An 18,976-nucleotide genomic window follows, 5' to 3' on the forward strand; every position below is an offset into this window, starting at 1 on the left:
CTACTCCAGCAGGAGCCAAGCGTGACGGCCAGCGGCCTGCCCCTGCCGCCAGCCAGCACGGGGACAGGGTCCTGGGATGGGGGGGGGGCCCCACCCGGCAATTGCCTCTGCCCTCAGCACATCCTAGGTGCCCCTGGGAAGTGCCAAAAGCCAGGAGACTTCTGTAGCACCTGAATCCTTAACCGTCCAGGCGCAAAATCTACGGGTGCTTTAGGACTTCTCTTCGTGGTCATTTTAAGCTATTGAAGGCATTTCTCCTGCTTTCATCACTACCGTGTTGCTGTATTCCAATGTTCCAGGACCCTCTAAAATCGACTCCAAACAATTTTCTCTTTTCACACATCTGAAACATAAGAACACGTGGAATTCAGTGTCATCTTCAATTAGTGTGTAACGTGCAAAGTATAACATAACTCAAGGAAAGTAAAGTAACCTTTCTCTCCCCACTCACCTTGAAAAAAAAATGAAATAAATACGAGGGGAAGAAAAATTCATTTCTGCCCTCTCCAAATAAAATGCTGGAAAAAATAAAAGTTCCCGATTCAAAAGGATGCAAAGAACCCTCCAACCAAAATGGTACACACAAAATCGAAGTGGGAGTCAATGTTGGCACCTCTGAAAAATGCTAGCTTAGAATTCCAGCTACACACAACACGTTAGAAGAGTTTGCTTTTTTATTTTTTTTTACAATAAAAACAAACAGCTATACTCTCAGCAAAACAAATTAAAAAAAAAAATCACAGAAATTTACTAACAGCGTTTCAAAGTAAGGCTTTTGAAAGATTTATTGAAATAAATTACCTCTGCCTAAATAGTCACCTATCACGCTTTCTCAATTACTTTTCAACATTCTAAAAACTTTCAGTTATGTAAAATACATTTAACTTTGCCAATAATTTTGGATAATACTGGATTTTTCCCAAAAGGACTATCATAAAACTATGCTTCCAAACATTAAAAAAACTTAATCCAATGGGACGTAAAACTGAACTATGGAACCTATGATTCCGTGTTTCAAACCCTTAAAGTTAAACGTGTGAAGAATTTGAAAAGATTTGGGACCTGGGTCTGCTCCAAGGCATGTGGATTTGACATCTCATTGGTTCCTATCGAACCAACAGGAACAAAGAAAGAAAATGAAGGGCTCCAGAGAAGAAAGATACCAAAGTTATCTTTTATTTCTTCAATACAGCCCTCCAAAATTTGCTCTCCCATCTTACACGGCCCCCACATCTTCTCCAACAACCAAACCCACAGGCTTCATCAGCACTGCCTAGTTTACCTGACCAAGGAATTTAAACCATAAACCAAAGCTTGCTGCTTAACCCTTCCCGTGTGCAGAGGGGGCGAGGAGAGGCAGAGAGGAGACGAGAGACACACAGGTGTCCTCGTGAGATGCAAGAGCACCAGAGTTAACGGAAATAAAGCCGGCTTTGGATCGGGGGCTCAGAGTCAGTCCCGGATGTAATGGGACAGGGGTCACCTCCGCACACTCTGCAGCCCCGGGCTTTCACCCTCCTCTGCTCCAGGTATCAAACCAAGAGTTCTTTTTCCAAGATACCCTGCCAGCTCGAGGGTCCCAGAGCCTGTGGGTCTGGCCTCTGGCGCATTCTGCTTGCTTGCTCCACGAGGACAGCAGTGTGACAGCAGATGTGGCCCCATGCACGGAGCCGGGCTCACGCTGCGCATCTCCTCACCGCTGTGTGCACGTCTTCCCCAACGCGCGCTCTTCCTACCAGACGTGGCACTCTGGACACCAGCCTCTGCTGGCACTTACGCATAAAGCAGTGATCGGAGCTGCCCGCTACAGGCAGATGGTCGCCCACGTCCTCCTGATCGTCCCCCACCCCCGAGAAGTCCAGTCGATGCCAGAAGAGATCATGCCTAGAGTTAATGTGCAGTGTTCTAAGGGGAAGAGAAATGTCACATAGAAAGTATTACAAAGAAGGATTAAGTTTGCCAGCCGTCCAAACACTACGAGACCACATGCTTTATACAGCGGCAATGCAGTCGAGCCCGCTTCTCCACACGGCGGGCGGAACTGGGACGGGCCCCTTCCGCTGGGCTGGGGGCTCAGGAGGAGGTGGCCGCGGCGGGCGAGGAAGCGCTAGGAGGTCTGCTGCTTCTGAAGTCTCCGTTCGGCGGCGGCAGCCAGCATCCTTCGACGCAGGGTCACAGGGTCAGAGGACGCGCCTTCTGAGGGCAGGAAGCTCTCTGAGGCTGTGTCATCTTCAGAACTTTTGTTCAAGAAACGCCTACAGGAAGCAAGAGTCACAGGAGAGAGGTGTGAAGCTCTGGAACACATACGCAATGTCTGTATTTTCAATCTCCCCGTTTTCCAGGCGCCTTCATGAAGCTGCCACTCGGCACCAGCCCACGAGAAAGACATCTATCCCCAACCAGGTGAGCGGACCTTCTCTCTACGCCAGGCAGGAGCCTGTCCCCACCCCCCGCACAGAGTCCCCACAATCACGAGGTCTGTGCAGGGCATGATACCCACCCGAATGAACACGATACTGGCCCCGTCCCCGAGAGCGGAAATAAAACCCCCTACCCACCCACAGGACACTACATGCTGCAGCTACCACACTGGGCTGAAAGGCAGCGTGGTCCCGAGAGAGGACTTGGACAATGACAAAGACACCAAGGCCAGGCCAGTGTTACCTCTCTGGGCCTCAGTTTCTCCTGCTGTAAGTCTGCCGAAGGGCATAGCAGCGCTCCCTCTTAGAGTGGTTCAAATATTAATCTAAGGGCTTAGAACATGCTGGCGCACAAAGCTCTCCCACGCGAGCATGGCTGAAGACGTCCAACAGAGACGAGTGACAGCACCAGCCCCCTGAAGTTACCAGCTGGGCCCACTGCTGCCAGATCCTCGTGTTCTCTCAAGAGACCTGCAATCTGAGTGTTTAGGTGACACGTAACGGCTTTTCAATGTTGACATCTGCTTAACGGAGATGTGGACCCGACATGACAACCACCTTTAGCCACTGGTTTCTGACCTGGGGTTTGCAGCCACTGGGGCTGGAGAACCAACTTACTTGCGGGCTTGCTGCAGCAGGTCGTCCTTACGCTGAACCAACATGCGCTGTCTCTCGTCGGCGGACTTGGAGAAGCGGCTCCCCCGAGCCTCGAAGTCCTCCACCTCGCTGGGCTCCGCTTCCGCCTCGCTGAAGTCCAGCGGCTCGTCCAGGCGAGGACTGAGGTCCAGTGGCAGGCGCTCCGCCTGGGCACGGGGGAGGCAAGGAGGAGGGTGTGAGCGGGGCCGCCCCCCTGAGCAGACTCCTCCAGCAGCCAGGGCGCACCCTAGATGGGCTCCTCTGCACTCAGGGAGGGCCGCCGCCAGCCAGCAGGCACGAAGCGGGAGCCACACGCGTGCGTGTAGTGGAGGGGCCATTCCCTGAGGGCAGGCCTGCTGTGTGTGGCTCGTGTGCCACTGGGACAGCACCTGACTCACACAAGGTGTTCAACGTCGGTGCAGTCAGTAAACGATTACCTGTACGAAAAACATAAGCAGCTCCAGACTGTGCTCTCAGAATGTAACGAAAACTTAACTGCTAGTTTGCATTCTGGGAATTTTCTGTTCAATTCTACTGATTGCTCAAAAATGTAAGTAAGTTTTATCATATCTACTGCACCAAATAGAGTCAAGCAGGTAAAAAAGGTAAATATTGATAATCTTTTTAAAAAAACAGACATAATAGATCGTGTGGTTCCTTGTGTAAGAGGATGTTAAAACGGGGCTCCTGGCCGGGCGCGGTGGCTCACGCCTGTAATCCTAGCTCTCTGGGAGGCCGAGGCGGGCGGATTGTTTGAGCTCAGGAGTTAGAAACCACCCTGAGCAAGAGCAAGACCCCATCTCTACTTAAAAAAAAAATAGAAAGAAATTAGCCAGACATCTAAAAATATATATAGAAAAAATTATCTGGGCACGGTGGTGCATGCCTGTAGTCCCAGCTACTCCGGAGGCTGAGGCAGGAGGATCGCTTGAGCCCAGGAGTTTGAGGTTGCTGCGAGCTAGGATGATGCCACGGCACTCACTCTAGCCCGGGCAACAAAGTGAGACTCTGTCTCAAAAAAAAAAAAAAAACAAAAAAACGGGGCTCCTTCCTGGTTTTGGCTGGAGCTCCACAGGCCACGACACCGCCTCGGTGCACCCACAAGCTCACGCAGGCGCCTGACCGTCCACGCTGCTCACGCTACCAGATGCAGACCTAGGCTGCCAGTGTCGGCCCGTCGCCCACCTCCTGGCTGCGACAGAGCGGGGGCAGAGGGAGCTCCTGGTGTGCGGAGCTTTTCTGCACGCCCCCTCGCCACCGTCGCCTGCCTTCGGCCGAGCCCAGGGGACACCAAGAGCCATGCGGAGAGCCTGGCTCGCATCATCCCCTAGCATTTGGGAGGCACAGCGACCGGTGGCTACATACACCTGAGAAACCTGAAAGAAACTGGCTGAGGCAGACAAAAAAGCGGGGTGTGTGCGGCGATGGGAGCAAGTTCCGCCGACTACAGGTAACACCGTGCGTCCTGGGACTTAAATGGAGGGCGTGCAGGAGAGGACCAGCCTAAGGCTGCTGAAAATAGCCTATGCCCCACAGGACTACTTGGAGGGGCAATGTACCCCCACAAAGGCAGAGGCGGTCATGGGGAGCCAGCCCAAGTTCAAAGGAAGTACATGTGAGGAGGTTTCTGGTGCAAGATGGGGCAGGGAGATGTTGGGACATCTACACACACACGTATGTACACACGCATGTACACAGGCAGCTGGGGTCTCATCGGCCCAGCCTAACCCTCTGCCCCAAGCCTGACCCGACAGCAGTTAGAAAGAAACAGCTCCTGAGGAGAGGAGGAGAGGAAAGCAAGCAAGCAGAAGCCCCCTCAGCCCCCGCTCTGCTGTAGGCTTCCAAATCTGACCGAAACCGGCCTGAGCTGGGCGGGGCGCAGACTCAGAACTGAGGAAGAGTGGGGCTGATGTACTTATTGGGCTAGACTGAGGTTTTCATTAACATTGTTATCCAAGGACTTAGTGGATCCTGAGAAATGACCGAAAACGTTACTTAGCACGTTTTGTTGTGAAATAAGTACTTTACTATATTAAAAAAAAAATCCAGAAATTTTCATGCTAACTCTAACACGGAGTTGGGGAGTCAAGACAGAGACAGAACGTGCTGTACCCACAGCTGCCCCCAAGCCAGTCTAGCGTTCGTAGCTCAGCTAAGCCAGCTATCCAAAAACAGGAAAGGTAGAAATGAACCCCTTCTTCAGAAGCCACGCACCATTCTTCTAATGACGTACAATCCAACCGTAGATTCGGATATGAAAAACTTAACCCAAAAACAGATTTGAAGAAGTCCTAGTAGTTTTTACCGTTTCCTATTTGCAGGAAAAACATGAGAGGTGGAAGCAGCCTCCGTGTCACTTATCAGTGACAGTCACTGCTTCCAGAAGAGGCCTGGCCCACCCCGGTGAGGAAGGCAGCACCACCCTAACCCCGAGCCACGTGCAGGAAGGCCTGCACGTCACAAACACGGAGACACAAAGACAGGATTGTCTAGTTTTTATTTTTGGACTGACAACAAAATGCTCTGAAAGTATGGTCACTGATCGAGCAAATGGGAACTACAGCAGAGGCACGGGAGCCGGAGCCCCTGGGCGCAGGGCTAAGGGTACAGGGGAGCGGGTGCCAGACAGAGGGGCTGCTTTGGTCAGCATAGCCACCCCAACTCACCCAAAGTGGTTCCCAAGACAGCCACACTTCCCCCACCTCAAGGGCTCAGGAGGTCTTGTTTTTGCAAAATGTATGGAAGTACCTGGAAATTCTGAGCTGGACATGGGAGGTGTGAGGGCGAGTGTGTCCATGGCCTCAGCTCCCTGGAGAGCTTGCCCTAGTGCACCCCCGTCTGGGTGTGCGTGAGTCTGGGCACCCTCAGGGGCCTGGGCCAAGCTCCTCCTGCCCTTCTTTGGGCTCCCACTCAAGCTGAGGTGGCAGGGCTGGCTTGGGGGAGCACGGGTCCTTTCTTCTGCAGGGCACGAGGGCAATCCCCAGGGAGTGGGCCGCAAGCCCTGTGTGGAAACGCAGGCCACACCGTGGGCACAGCCTAATTTGTTCATCTTTAACATCGAGACAGACACAGCACACAGCCTTGTTTTGTACTCTTGCCCTAAGCTTCACAAACATCAAGACTGAATACGACCACCGCCAGGCACCACAGTCCCATGGACCCGCTCTTGCTAGTACACTGATCTTACCTGGGTAGAAGCTTCTCCCTCTTCCTGGTCACTGTTTGGCCTTTCCATGGGACTGTTCAGTGCAGGTCTAATGCTCTCTGACCGCTGAAAGAGAAACAGTACCACGAACAGCGCAGAGGCATGCCGAAATTAAATAACATACACAGGGAAAACCTGAAGTGCAGAAGGTGCTTTGGTCCCTAACACAGTCTGTAACTTTAACAAAGTCTACAGCATCGAAGAAATGCTACACAGAGTCGAGGCAAGAGGAAGGAGCCTGGGGCCTGGAGTTCCGTGTTTGCGAGCTGGCAACTGTCTCCACATTTAGTTTCCCTTTCAATAACAGCAAGTGTGTAAAACAATGACAACAGCGGGTAACACTGACTAAACACTTAATTTTGTGGATGGCACCAAGGAAAACCAGAACGTGACTGTCTCATTTTCCTTTAACACTCTGAAACAGGTATTGCTGTCGTTCTCATTTTCAGCGGTGTAGATTGTTAACCATGCTGCAGATGCTTTGGGGTCTGGCCCGCGTCCCCCGAGTCTGACCATCTCCAGTGCTGGCCAGGTCCTGTAGGTCACTGCCTGAGCACTTTCTCCAGCTGCATGAGGTAACTGTGCCACCCCCAGAGGCAGCCCTCAACCAATGACTGATGGGAATTAGGGGATAAACACCCCAGCTGCTCATCTCTCGGGAGGGATAATATGTTCCCCACTGGATTCCCGAGGTCCCAGGTGGGAGGGAGCTTTAGTCACTCAGGTGGTAACTTACTTGATAACTACCCCTTTATTGGCCGCGTTCCTTCCCTGTTTCACATCCCACCCACTACCAACGATTCCTGGGATCACTTCCCAAATTAACTATTTGCATTCGAATCCCTGTTTCATGGTCTGCTTCCGGGGAAATCCATGGCCAGCAACCAGGCCAGATAGCTGAGCACTGGGGCGCCATATCTAACATCTTAGCCCATTGGACGGAGTCCATGAGCCTTCCCTCTTCAAAGAGTCTCAAGGTTTAGAATTTTATTAATAGATTTCCATATATTTTTGCATACTGAAGATGAATAATTTTTGATAGATTATTCCTTAGTCACATATAAGTTCCTTGGTCCTGCCAGAAAGCTTATCTGTAATATATTAACACTTCTTGTACCCATCAAAGTGGTTATGTGATGGGCCAGAAAATCTGACCTTCTTTAAAAATCAAAAATACCTCCGAGAGATGTGAACTGTACCTAATGGAATTCCACACCAATGCACAAAGCCAGTCAGGGACAGATGGCGTTATTCACCCTCTGCCTATTTTTGTAAATAAAGTTTTATTGGAACAATCTTGCTCATTCATTTACGTATTTTAAAAAAACACTTTCTGAATTTGCATATCATCGTTGCACAGGGGCCATGCTAATCTTCTCTGTATTGTTCCAATTTTAGTGTCTGTGCTGCCCAAGTGAGCACTTCATTTACATATTGTCCACAGCTGCTTTAGTGCTACTACAGCAGAGTTGAGAAGCTGCAACAGGGGCTGTAACGGCCTGCAGAGCCTAAAAAATGTATTATCTGCCCTTTACAGAAAAAAGTTGTTGATCCTTGTCCAACAGGAACCATTGCTATGACCTCCTGGACTGGCAAGGGCAGGCTGGTTTGCAGTGTCTATCTGTACAAAAAATTACCCGAACACATGTGTCCTTATCTTTGGTGGGTCTGTTCTCAGTCACTATTTAGGGAAAGTTAGGGAGTTTACAGAAATCCTGCATTAAATCACAGATGATATTCAATTGTTAAGTAACTAAAAAAGTTAATCTAGAGGATTAAATCTTTGCGAAGACAGATTCCATTTGTCATGCTTAAAACCCCAGTTTTACCTGTGTGGGAAAAGGTACTTGAATCCGTCCTTCTAGAATGTTGTCTGTTGTTATTTCCACTGACCGTGTCAGCTGCAGGTCCTGCAGCACTAGGTGGTATGGAACCTGAGGAAACATCTCCTGAATCTGATGAGCCTACAGCAACACAAATAGAGACAGAGCAGAAACGTTCATTCTCGACAGTTACTCACGGAGGCATGGTGCCTGGCAGGCTTTGGGCAGTGACTTTGACATTATGCCTCAAAAACACAGCAAGGAAGCCACCTCTATTCTGCAGATAACCTTCAAACTGCAGCCCCTTTAGTAGTACTATTCCAGGATGCCAACAGGAAACCGGGGGCAGCATCAATTTTAAAATAAAAAAGCAGAGAAATCCCACTGGATCCCAACACAGGCTCAACTAGAATATTCTAGTTTTTAAAAGTATTCATTTTAAAGCTCAGCATACCTTGAGTATAAAAATGTGTTCTCCTTAAAGATATAATTCCTAAAATTTAGGAACAAACTTCTGAAACACGTAATGGGTGAAATTCAAATGCATTATGTTAAGTGAAAGGAGTCTGACTAAAGAGCCCAACTGCATGATTCCATTTATACGACATCCTGGAGTAGGCAAAATCAGAGGCAAAGAAAACTCGTAAGTGGTTGCCAGGGGCTGGAGGCGGGGGAAGGAAGTGACTCCAAAGGGGCAGGATGAAATTTTGGAGGCGGGGATGGAACGGTTCTGTATCTTGATTACGGTGATGGTTACACAACGGTGGGAGCAGAACTGGAGACTAAAAAGGGTAAATTTTTATTGTATGTAAATTAGATCTCAATTTGAAAAAGAAAAAAGATTACAAAGAATGCAAATGCCCAGTATTGCCCTGGAGATGCAGTTTTCAAACTGTACTCTGGAAACTACTCAGAGTCCACTTAAGGCTCCAGGGTGGGCATGCGTGTAGGGGCAGCAGGTGCAGGCCTGGGCACACCACCACCCACACTTTCATCCAAGCAGCTCCGGATTTTATTTTTGCTTTTCACATACATATTATTATTTTATAAATACTTAGGTTCAAGGTTTTATTTGTGGAAAAGTCCCAATAAGCTAAATAAAAAAAACGGAGGAAAAAATAATTGCTTTAGGATCACAATAAAGTCTGCTATTGAGATATTAGCTCCTAAGGAACACATCGTTATAAACTATAGAGGAGGGGGACTATGTCTCAACACCAGGTGATGCCTGCAGAGCTTTGCTCAGAGAACTGCTGGTGGGCGCTGGCAGGAAAATCAGGGCTCAGAGGCCCCAGGACCTACACATTCCTGTGGTTCTCTTATAGTTTATGTAAATATGATAAATATGAGTGGATGATTTTTTTTCCTAGGTCAAATCAAAGCTAACTGAGGAAGAGTGCATGAAAATCTCTATAATAAGACAAAATTCCTCTCTATTCTTAAACAGCTTCCCCCTCATTTCCCAAATAAAAAAATCCCTAAGACTCATTTTACTAGACCAAAGCTTTTCTTCTAGAAAACCCAGCAAGTTAAATATTGGATCTTAATAAAAAATGCATGGTTCCAGTAAATTAGTTCTACTAAAAATAGTGCATTCCAAACCATCACAGAAGTGGAGGAAGAACAGCCAGGGCCTGCCTGAGAATTCTAAACACACCAATTCCAAGAATGAAATTCTCATTCCTAGGAGGGTCATGTGCCCATGACATCTGACTCATCAAGGAAGCAGGTGGGTCGGTCCACCTGCAGAACTTCAACAGCTGCCTGACCCGGAAGAACCCACACGGAGCCTGCCATGAGCCCAGCAGTGGCCACACTGGGCTGCTGCACTCCCAGACCACCTATGCCCACTGTGATGTCACTCTTGCTCTCTGCACGTGACCTGGCTGAGGGTTTCATGGAGAAAGCAAGAGCCAGCAGGAGCCATGCCATCTCCTTCTTTTTTTATTATGGTCAAAAACTGGTAAAATTTACCATCCTAACCATTTGTAAGTGTATAGTTGGTCCTCCATATCCTCAGAGTCAACAAACCATGGATCTACAATGGTTGTACTGGACATGTACAGGCTATTTTTATTGTCATTATTTCCTAACAATACAGTATACTATTTACATGGCATTTATATCATATTAGGTATTACAAGTCATCTAGAGACGGTTTAAAGCTGCGGTTCCCAACCCCTGGGCCGTGGACTGGAGTCAGTCCATGGCCTGTCAGGAACCAGGCTGCACGGCAGGAGGTGAGCGGCAGGAGGTGAGCGGCAGGAGAGTGAGTGAAGCTTCATCTGTATTTACAGCCGCTCCCCATCACCCGCATCCGCCTGAGCTCCGCCTCCTATCAGGTCAGCAGAGGCATTAGATTCTCACAGGAGTGCGAGCCCTACCGTAAACTGCACGTGTGAGAGATCTAGGTTGTGCTCCTTAGCAGAATCTAATGCCTGATGATCTGAGGGGGAGCCGAGGTGGTGATGCTAGCGCTGGGGAGCGGCTGCAAATACAGATTATCATTAGCAGGGAGGTCTGACTGCACAATAAATGTAATGCGCTCAAATCATCCCAAAACCATCCCCTCAACTCCCCTCCTCCCACCGATCCATGAAACTGGTCCCTGGTGCCAAAAGGGCTGGGGACCACTGGTTTAAAGTGCACGGGGTGGGGGGGGGTGCGTAGGTTATATGCAAATATTGTGCCATTTTATATCAGGGACTTGAGCATCTGAGGAGGGTCCTGGAACCAATCCGCCATGGGCATACCAAATGATGACTGTATAGTGCAGCACTGTTAACCACATGTGCAGTGTTATGTGACAGATCTTTAAAACTTTTTCATCTTCCAAAACTGAAATCCTGCATCCATAGAACAACGCTCCCCATTTACCTCTCACCCCAGTCCCTGGCAACCATCATTCTACTTTCTGTTTGTGAGAGTGTGACTACTTTAGATACCTCATGTAAGTGGAATCATTTAGTTATTTGTCTTTTTGTAATAGACTTATTTCATTTAGCATAATGTCCTCAAGCTTCATTCCTGTTGTAGCATATGACCAGATTTCCCTCTTTTTGAAGGTGGAATAATATTCCATTGTATGTGTCTGCCCCATTTTCTTTATCTGTCCATCTTCGGTAGACATTCAGGTTGCTTCTACCTCTTGCCTACTGAGCTATGCCTTCTATTTAATCCAAATCCCAAACAAGATGCCCACAGCTACATCCATCCCTCCTCCCAGCAACAGCAAATCCCTCGCTCAAGCTCAGCTCCCAACCCCATCCTCCCTCTCAGAGACCTCACTCTTCAAGAGTTACAGCTTCTGTTTGTTCTGCATCAGTCTCTGTCCCTAGTGATCATTCCCACTCACACACCAAATATGCTTTCAGATTTACCTTTAAAAAAAGATCTGTGGAGAAAAACCTGAGTTGTAGCTGGCAAATTGCTTCAGGCTCAGTGTGAACAACTCTGAGGGTTAAAAACTCCAGGGGCCAGCCTGAGCAATATCAAGACCTCAACTCTACAAAAAATAATTTTAAAGAACTAGCTGGGTGTGGTGGTGTGCACCTGTAGTCCCAGCTACCCGGGAGGCTGAGGCAGGAGGATGGCTGAGCCCAGGAGTTTGAGGTTACACAGAGCTATGATGCCACTGCACTCCAGCCCAGGCAAAAGAGTGAGACACTGCCTCAAAACAAAACAAAACAAAACAAAAACTCCAAGGGATTCAGGCATAGGGGCACCCAACAATGTTGTGAGATTTACCCACAGGAGCTCCACCAGGTTCCTTCAGTAAAACAGCTGAGAAATGTCTCCTCGTGCTTCCAGCAGGGGGAGGGGAAAAACCCTTGCTGAAATAAGCCGGAGCACTCTGTTCTCAAGAAGTTTCTGCCCTCAGGAGAAACTATTTAACCAGCACCGAATCTGCTGGGGTTCACCAGAGCCGAACTGACTGGGGGACTTCCAGCCCACCCTAGCCACCCTGCCCCACGTGAGAAGGGGAAACTGAGAAGTACACGTGAAGTTCACAGTCAGAGGCACGGACTCACCTAGAGACTGAGACCTGCTCACAGGACTAGAGAAAGCCTCCCCGCCCCCCACACCTCACCACACATCTCTATAGGCCTGTCTGCCACAGTCCCGCTTACACAGCGCCTCATTTTCAGCTGTCGGGAACAGATTCTCAGGCATACTGAAACTCAAAAAACACATTATGAAGAGACAGAGCAAGCCCCAGAACAGACACAGTAGGGATGATGCAACTGGGAATTTCAAACAACTATGATTAACATGCTAAGAGCGCTAATGGATAAAGTAGACACCATGTAAGAACAGATGGGCAACAGATAAGCAGAGAGATGGAAATTCTAAGAACAAAAAGGAAATACTAGAGATCAAAAACACTACAGTAGAAGTGAAGCATGTCTTCGATGGACTTCTTAGTAGACTAGACACGTATGAGAGAACAATGTCTGAGCTCGAGGATATCTCAATATAAATTTTGAAAACTAACAAGCAAAGAGAATAAAAACTGAAACGGAGCAGAATATCCAAGGACGGTGGGACAGCTACAAAAGGCATAAATATACATAGTGGCAATACCAGAAGGAGAAGAAAAAGGGAAAGGAAGAGAAGAAATATTTGAAACAATAATGACTGAGAACTTCCCCAAATGTCAGACACCAAACCACAGATCCAGGAAGTTCAAAAAATACCAAGAATAATAAATGCCAAAATAACTATACTTGGTATATCATATTCAAATTATAGAAAGTCAAAGACAAAGAAAAAATCCGAAAAGAAGCCAAAGGGGAAAAAACACCTTACCTATGGAAGAGCAAAGATAAGAATTACATCAACTTCTCAGAAAGCTGCCAGCAAGAAGAGAGTGAGGGAAATATTTAAAGTTGAGAGAAAAAACCCACTAGCTTAGTTCTAGAACCTAAAAATTATCCTTCAAAAGTGAACGAGAAATAAAGACTTTTTCAGACAAACAAAAAATGAGGAAATGTGTTGCCAATAGACCTGTCTTACTAAAAATGTTAAGAGAAGTTCTTTGGTGAGAAAGAAATTGATATAGGTCAGAAATACAGATCTACATAAAAAAAGGAAGAACATCAGAGAAGGAATAAGATAAAATGAAAATTTTTGTTTTTCTTATTCTTAACTGATCTAACAGATAACAGTTTGTTTAAAATAATAGCAACAATTCAATTACCTATGCTTGTGTGCGTCTATATATCTATGCTTATGTACCCATATATAAGCAAAATTAATGACAGCAATAAACGATACAAGGGATGGAAGGAGGGAATTAGAATTGTTTTATTATAAAGTACTCACACTTCCCATGCAGTGGCATCCACTATTTGAAAATGGACTTGGATTAGTCACAAATGTATATTGCAAACTCTAGGGCAGCCACTAAAAAAAGTAACAAGAAGTATAACTAATATGCTAAAATAGGAGAAAAAATGGAATCCTACAAAATGTTCAATTAAAACGACGAAAGGCAGAAAAAGACAAAAATAGGAACAAGAAACTAGGCAACAAATAGAAAACAGTAACAAAAATGATAGATATTAATCCAAATATATCAATAATCACTTTGAACATCAATGGTCTAAACATACCAATTAAGACAGAGATTGTCAGAGTTGAATTAAAAAATAAAACCTAACTATATTTGTTCATAAGAAATCCAATTTAAAGACACATACAGATTAAAAGAAAATAGATGGAGAAAAATATATCGCCATGCTAACACTAATCAGAAGACCAGAAGCAGCTATATTAATTTCACAGAGCAGACTTCAAAGCAAGAACAGTTATCAGGGATAAGGAGGCCATTACAAAATGATCATGAGGTCAGTTCTCCAGAACACATAATATCCTTAATGTGTGTACACACCTAACAACAGACCATCAAACTACACGAGGCACAAACTAAAAGAGCCACAAAGGAAAACAGATGAATCCAGTATCAGAGTTGGAGACTACAACACTCCTCCATCAAACACGGACAGACCCAGCAGGCAGAAAATCAGTAAGAACAATCGAACTCAACAACACCATCGATCAACTGTATACGATCAACATCTATAGACTACTTCAGCAGAAATCACATTTTTCTCAAGCTCACCTGGAACATTCACCAAGGCAGACCACATTCTAGGCCATAAAACACACTTTAACAAATTTAAAAGAATAGAAGTTCTACAATGTCTGTTCTCAGACTACAGTGGAACTAGACTAGAAATCAATAACAGAAGAAAACTGGAAAATCCCAAAATACATGAAGATTAAACAACATCCTTCTAAATAACATACAGATCAAAGAAGAAATTTCAAGAGAAATTTAAACATATTTTGAACTAAATGAAAATGAAAACACAACAGCAAGATTTGTGAGATGTAGTGGAAGCAGGGCTTGGAGGAAGTTCTATAGCCCTGGATGCACACATTAGAAAAGATCTCAAAATCAACAATGTAAGCTTCCACCTTAGGGAACTTCAGCTCCTATACATTTTTCAATCCACCACGATGTAGTGTTCTAGCCCTCAGGCCACGAAAAGTGCTTGTTCTTCTCCAGCTAATCAACCACCTCCACTCCGCCAAAGCCAGCATGCCCTTCTGTGACCTCACCTTCTAAGAACTCCCACGCACTTGACTCTTCCCTCCTGGAAACCCAAACTCCTCTGGGCTTCTGTTGTCACCTTCTCCTGGTTTCCTTGGTTCTGAATTGACTGTCATGGCTTCTCCCTCTCTGCTAGACTCTCTCTGTCCCCTGCTTTAGATGTCACCTACAGACCTAAAATTCCCAGTGTGCACCACTTGCTTCTTTTCTTCACCGAGGTCCAGAATGGCCTACATGACATCTCAAACGTGCCCAAACATAAAGCTGCAGCCCAGTCCTCAAGCCTGTTCCTCCCTCAGTCTTGCCTGTCCCAGTACATGGGACCACCATTGACCCGGCTGCTTGACCAGAACCCAAAACGGCAGCTTCCATCCCTCCACTCCCTCAGCCCATGACCACCCTACATTCAAATCAAAGCATCAAGTCCTGTCAGCTCATCTTACAAAAGTATCTTAAATCTGCCATTTCTTTCATCTTTATTACCAACATCCCATCCAAGCCACCACCATTTTAGTTTGCCTGAACTACTGCAACAACCTCCTAACCTGTTTCACTGCTTCCATTTTTGATCGGCTAAAATTCACTCTCCCCCCAGAAGCAATACCATTCTTTAACACATCCCATCAGTCTCCTGGTGGTGGTGGTGGTGGTGGTGGTGGTGGAGGGCTGTATAAAAAGCTTTGAGTGGCCTTCAAATACTTCCACTATAAAACTTAAACTTGACTGTAGCCTACAAGCCCCTGCATGTTCTGGCTCTGTAATCTCAGTTTATATCACAGTCTTGATCCTCTACTTGCTAGGCTCCCACCACATGACATTTCTCAGTTACCAGCATATTCTCACCTCGTGGCCTTTGCACCTACTGTTTCCACTGCCTCCTCCCCCAATCTGCCTCCATCTCGTCCTTCATGTCTCAGCCTAAATATTACCGCCTCAGGGAGAATGTCTCCAAACATCTCCTCTAAAATAGCCCTTACCCACCCACGCCACCACACTGCCTGCCTTACTACCACGAGCAATTACCTCGTTTGTTTGTGTTTATAATCTGCCTCCCCAAGGAAAATTTACCCTCCGTGAGAGTAACACACGTCTTTGTTGTTGACAATGTAGGTGCTGCAGTCAGCACAGGGCCTGTTGCAGAAACAGGCTCTCAGTACACAGTTGTTCAATGAACAAATGAACCAATGACCTCCCAAAGTACTGGCCAGGCTTAGCCAGGTCAGGCAGAGGCCCTAATCCAAACAGGACTAAGATGGTTTGCATTTTAAGACTCATGCATTTATTATAACAATGAGTCTAGATTTTTCAACAATGATGAAACATGTTTCTCCATAATTATAAAATAAAAACACACATTTTTAGAAAAATACAAAGAAACTTGAGGTATCTGAATAATATCCTTGAGCCAACAGCATGCCTCAACATCTCAAGGCATATACCCACATGTACAAACACACACACACACACACACACACACACACACACACGCGCGCGCGCATTTATTTTTGGAGGAGAGGGAGGGGATGGGGGACAAAAAAACCCACATTTGGTAGGCCTCATACAATTTTTAATAAAAGACACATCATTCACTCTAGTCAATAACTCCCTAAAAACATTTTGGTAATATCAAGAAGAGTCCCAAGGGAGGCCTAGGTGGCAATAGCGTGAACCTAGTAGCGCTCAGAAAAGGTTAGACTATCTGCCACAGAAACAAAACGAAAGCCGGCTTCTAAACTCATTTCAAATTTTACAACACAGGGATTCAAGCAGTCTCAATGAATTAAAAAAAGCCCCTGAAAATGCTGCCATTTTGCCAGAGCAGAGCAAGCCCGACAAGGTCATCCATGCTGCACAGATGCGCCCTCCTAATCCCTAGCTGTCCCCTTAAAGCAGTGGGCGGGTCCTTACCATCGCGTTGAGCTGGGAGTTGCTTGCCTGCGTGATGCCAAGAATGTTGGTGGTGTGCATCACTTCGACCGAAAAACTCGGCAGCCAGCTTGCGATCCGGGACCCTGAAACAAACGAGAATCCAGCACAAGGTTTAGAGCCCTGGTTCTCCCCATGTTGTGTCATCTACTCTCAAGTTGGCCACCCTGTAAGAACGCCGGTGTTCGCTGAAGGCTCGAAGTATGCCAGGCCTCCTGTTCCTTGTGGACTGGCTCACTTAGTTCTCACTAAAACCCCACGTGCTACTTCCTACCATTATTCTCATTTTATTCTTCTAGACATGACTCCAATCCCCTTGGTCTTTGGTCCCCAGGGCACTTAGAAGTTAGGTAACCTGTCCAAGATCATATAGTTTAATTACGATGGCCAAGATGTGAAGCCAGACAGGCAGGCTCTAGAACACTGCACCACTAGGCTTCCCTGCCTCCCAATGGCCCTGGATCCACACGAGCCCCTACCCGCTCTCTCGGCCTAGGATACAGGGAAGGTTTTCCTGGCTCTAAAACTGTTACAGCTGATGAGTTTGTGCCCCTCTCTTTCACACTGTACGCAAATCGCTACTCATTTGGAGACACTGTTTTCACATTTGTTTTCAAGAAGTATCTTCTCCAACAATTGTAAAAACCTTAGGTTTTGGATTCAAAATTCTTTTCAAAGAGTTCTATTCTACAACACAGACTTGTAGACTAATGGCATCAAGAAGTCTGCTGCTTCCGTTATATCCTGAAGGAACGGGGAGCCTGAGATATAACACCACCAAGCACTGGCTGTAAACCCAACACCAAGCCACTCATTTAAGGGTGCTTTTTCATTCCTTCCCAAAGAAGCACTGAGGCATCAAAAATAAATCAAGTTAAACAACCATCTCAGAGATCTTGCCAAACAAAATGCACTCATTAAAAAAATAGATGCTTATTTCATGTACTTACTATGGAGAAATAAAGTTGACGTCATCTATTTTGACTAAATTTTTAATATTAATAATTCATAAAATAATGGATTACACAGCCAGGATCCATCTCCAATACTGCCCGTATATTTCAGAAGTGTTACCCAGCAGAGCCCTTACAGTAACAGCCACCAAACAGGCCCTGTAGACCCCCCAGCATTCCAGGCCCAGCAACCCTCACCTATTCTGGGAGACATGACTCTACTCCCCTTGGTCCTTTCTTTGGGGGATTTCACCAACATCCCACCATTCCCACCACAGTCCACCCTCAAAAACTCAAGTCGAAGATCTGAAAAGCACTCCTCCTAACACAATTCCAGCGGTGCCTGTTTTACAGTAATAATTAGAAACATGAACTCGGAGAATTTAGTGGTATTGGCAATGTGAATAAAGGAAGGATGATCAATCAGCCCCTGATACGGTGCCCACAGCCTTAGAATTTTAAGTGTGGTTTTTATTACAACTCCTTTCAACACTGCTGGGAGGCAGAATATTCATATTTTACGAACAAAACAACAGGGTTCCAGCTCTGATTCTGTTTCTTGTACTCACTGGAAAGGCTACTCAATGATCCTTCATTATATGCTTAAATACTACACCAATGCAATAAATTATTAGCAAAGGTTAACTATTAAACTGATTAAGTATGCTCCTTGAAGGCATAGTTGATTCAATTTCATTACCTCCACCTTCCTGCCCCCACCCACATATACTGACACAGAATCTAGCAAAATGCCTGGAGTAGCCCCTCAGTTCTGTCTATCCATTTATCTGCCTATCCATTCACCCATTCATACTGAACACTTTCAATTAAAACTGAAATTCAGTCAGTTATAGCTTAATGACAGGGACATGTTCTGAGAAATGCTTCGTTAGGCAGTTTTGTTTTTGTGTGAATATCAGAGTGTCCTTACAGCCTACGACACGCCTAGGCTATACGGTGTAGCCTGTTGCTGCTAGGCTATAAACCTGAACAGCACGTTACCGTAGTGAATGTTGTAGGAGAACTATAACACAATGCTAAGTATCTGTGTATACAAACGTACCTAAACAAAGAAACAGTACAGCAAAAATATGGCACAAAAGTTAAAAAATGGTGCACCTGGATAGGGCACTTACCATGAATGGAGCCTGCAGGCCTGGAAGTTGCTCCAGTGAGTCAGCGGTGAGTGGTGAGTGAATGCGATGAACTATGACATCACCACACACTACCGCAGACTTTATAGACATCACACACTTAGGCGACACGAAATTCATAACAACATTTTTCCTTCTTCAATAATAATTAACCATAGCTTACTGTAACTTTGTTACCAAAAAGTTTTTTTATAAAAGCTTTTTTATTTTTTTTAACTTTTTGACTTTTTTGTAGTAACA

At 46.0% G+C, this 18,976-nt stretch overlaps 1 protein-coding gene across 1 annotated transcript in view; it reads right to left on the minus strand.

Annotated features, from left to right (window-relative positions):
• Positions 1-661: 661 nt before the first annotated feature.
• The window catches only part of AMFR (autocrine motility factor receptor, E3 ubiquitin protein ligase), a 43,126-nt gene continuing 24,811 nt past the window's right edge, over positions 662-18,976 (minus strand). Inside the window, exons 10-14 of the mRNA XM_012657446.1 lie at positions 16,612-16,715; positions 8,091-8,225; positions 6,244-6,327; positions 3,039-3,223; positions 662-2,255 (exon numbers count right to left, since the gene is read on the minus strand). Of these exons, the coding sequence (XP_012512900.1) occupies positions 2,108-2,255; positions 3,039-3,223; positions 6,244-6,327; positions 8,091-8,225; positions 16,612-16,715 (656 nt within the window). The 3' untranslated portion in view covers positions 662-2,107. The remainder of the gene's footprint in view (positions 2,256-3,038; positions 3,224-6,243; positions 6,328-8,090; positions 8,226-16,611; positions 16,716-18,976) is intronic.

The sequence above is a fragment of the Propithecus coquereli genome, unplaced genomic scaffold (genome assembly GCF_000956105.1).
Source record: "Propithecus coquereli isolate 6110/MARCELLA unplaced genomic scaffold, Pcoq_1.0 Scaffold540, whole genome shotgun sequence".
NCBI lineage: Eukaryota > Metazoa > Chordata > Mammalia > Primates > Indriidae > Propithecus > Propithecus coquereli.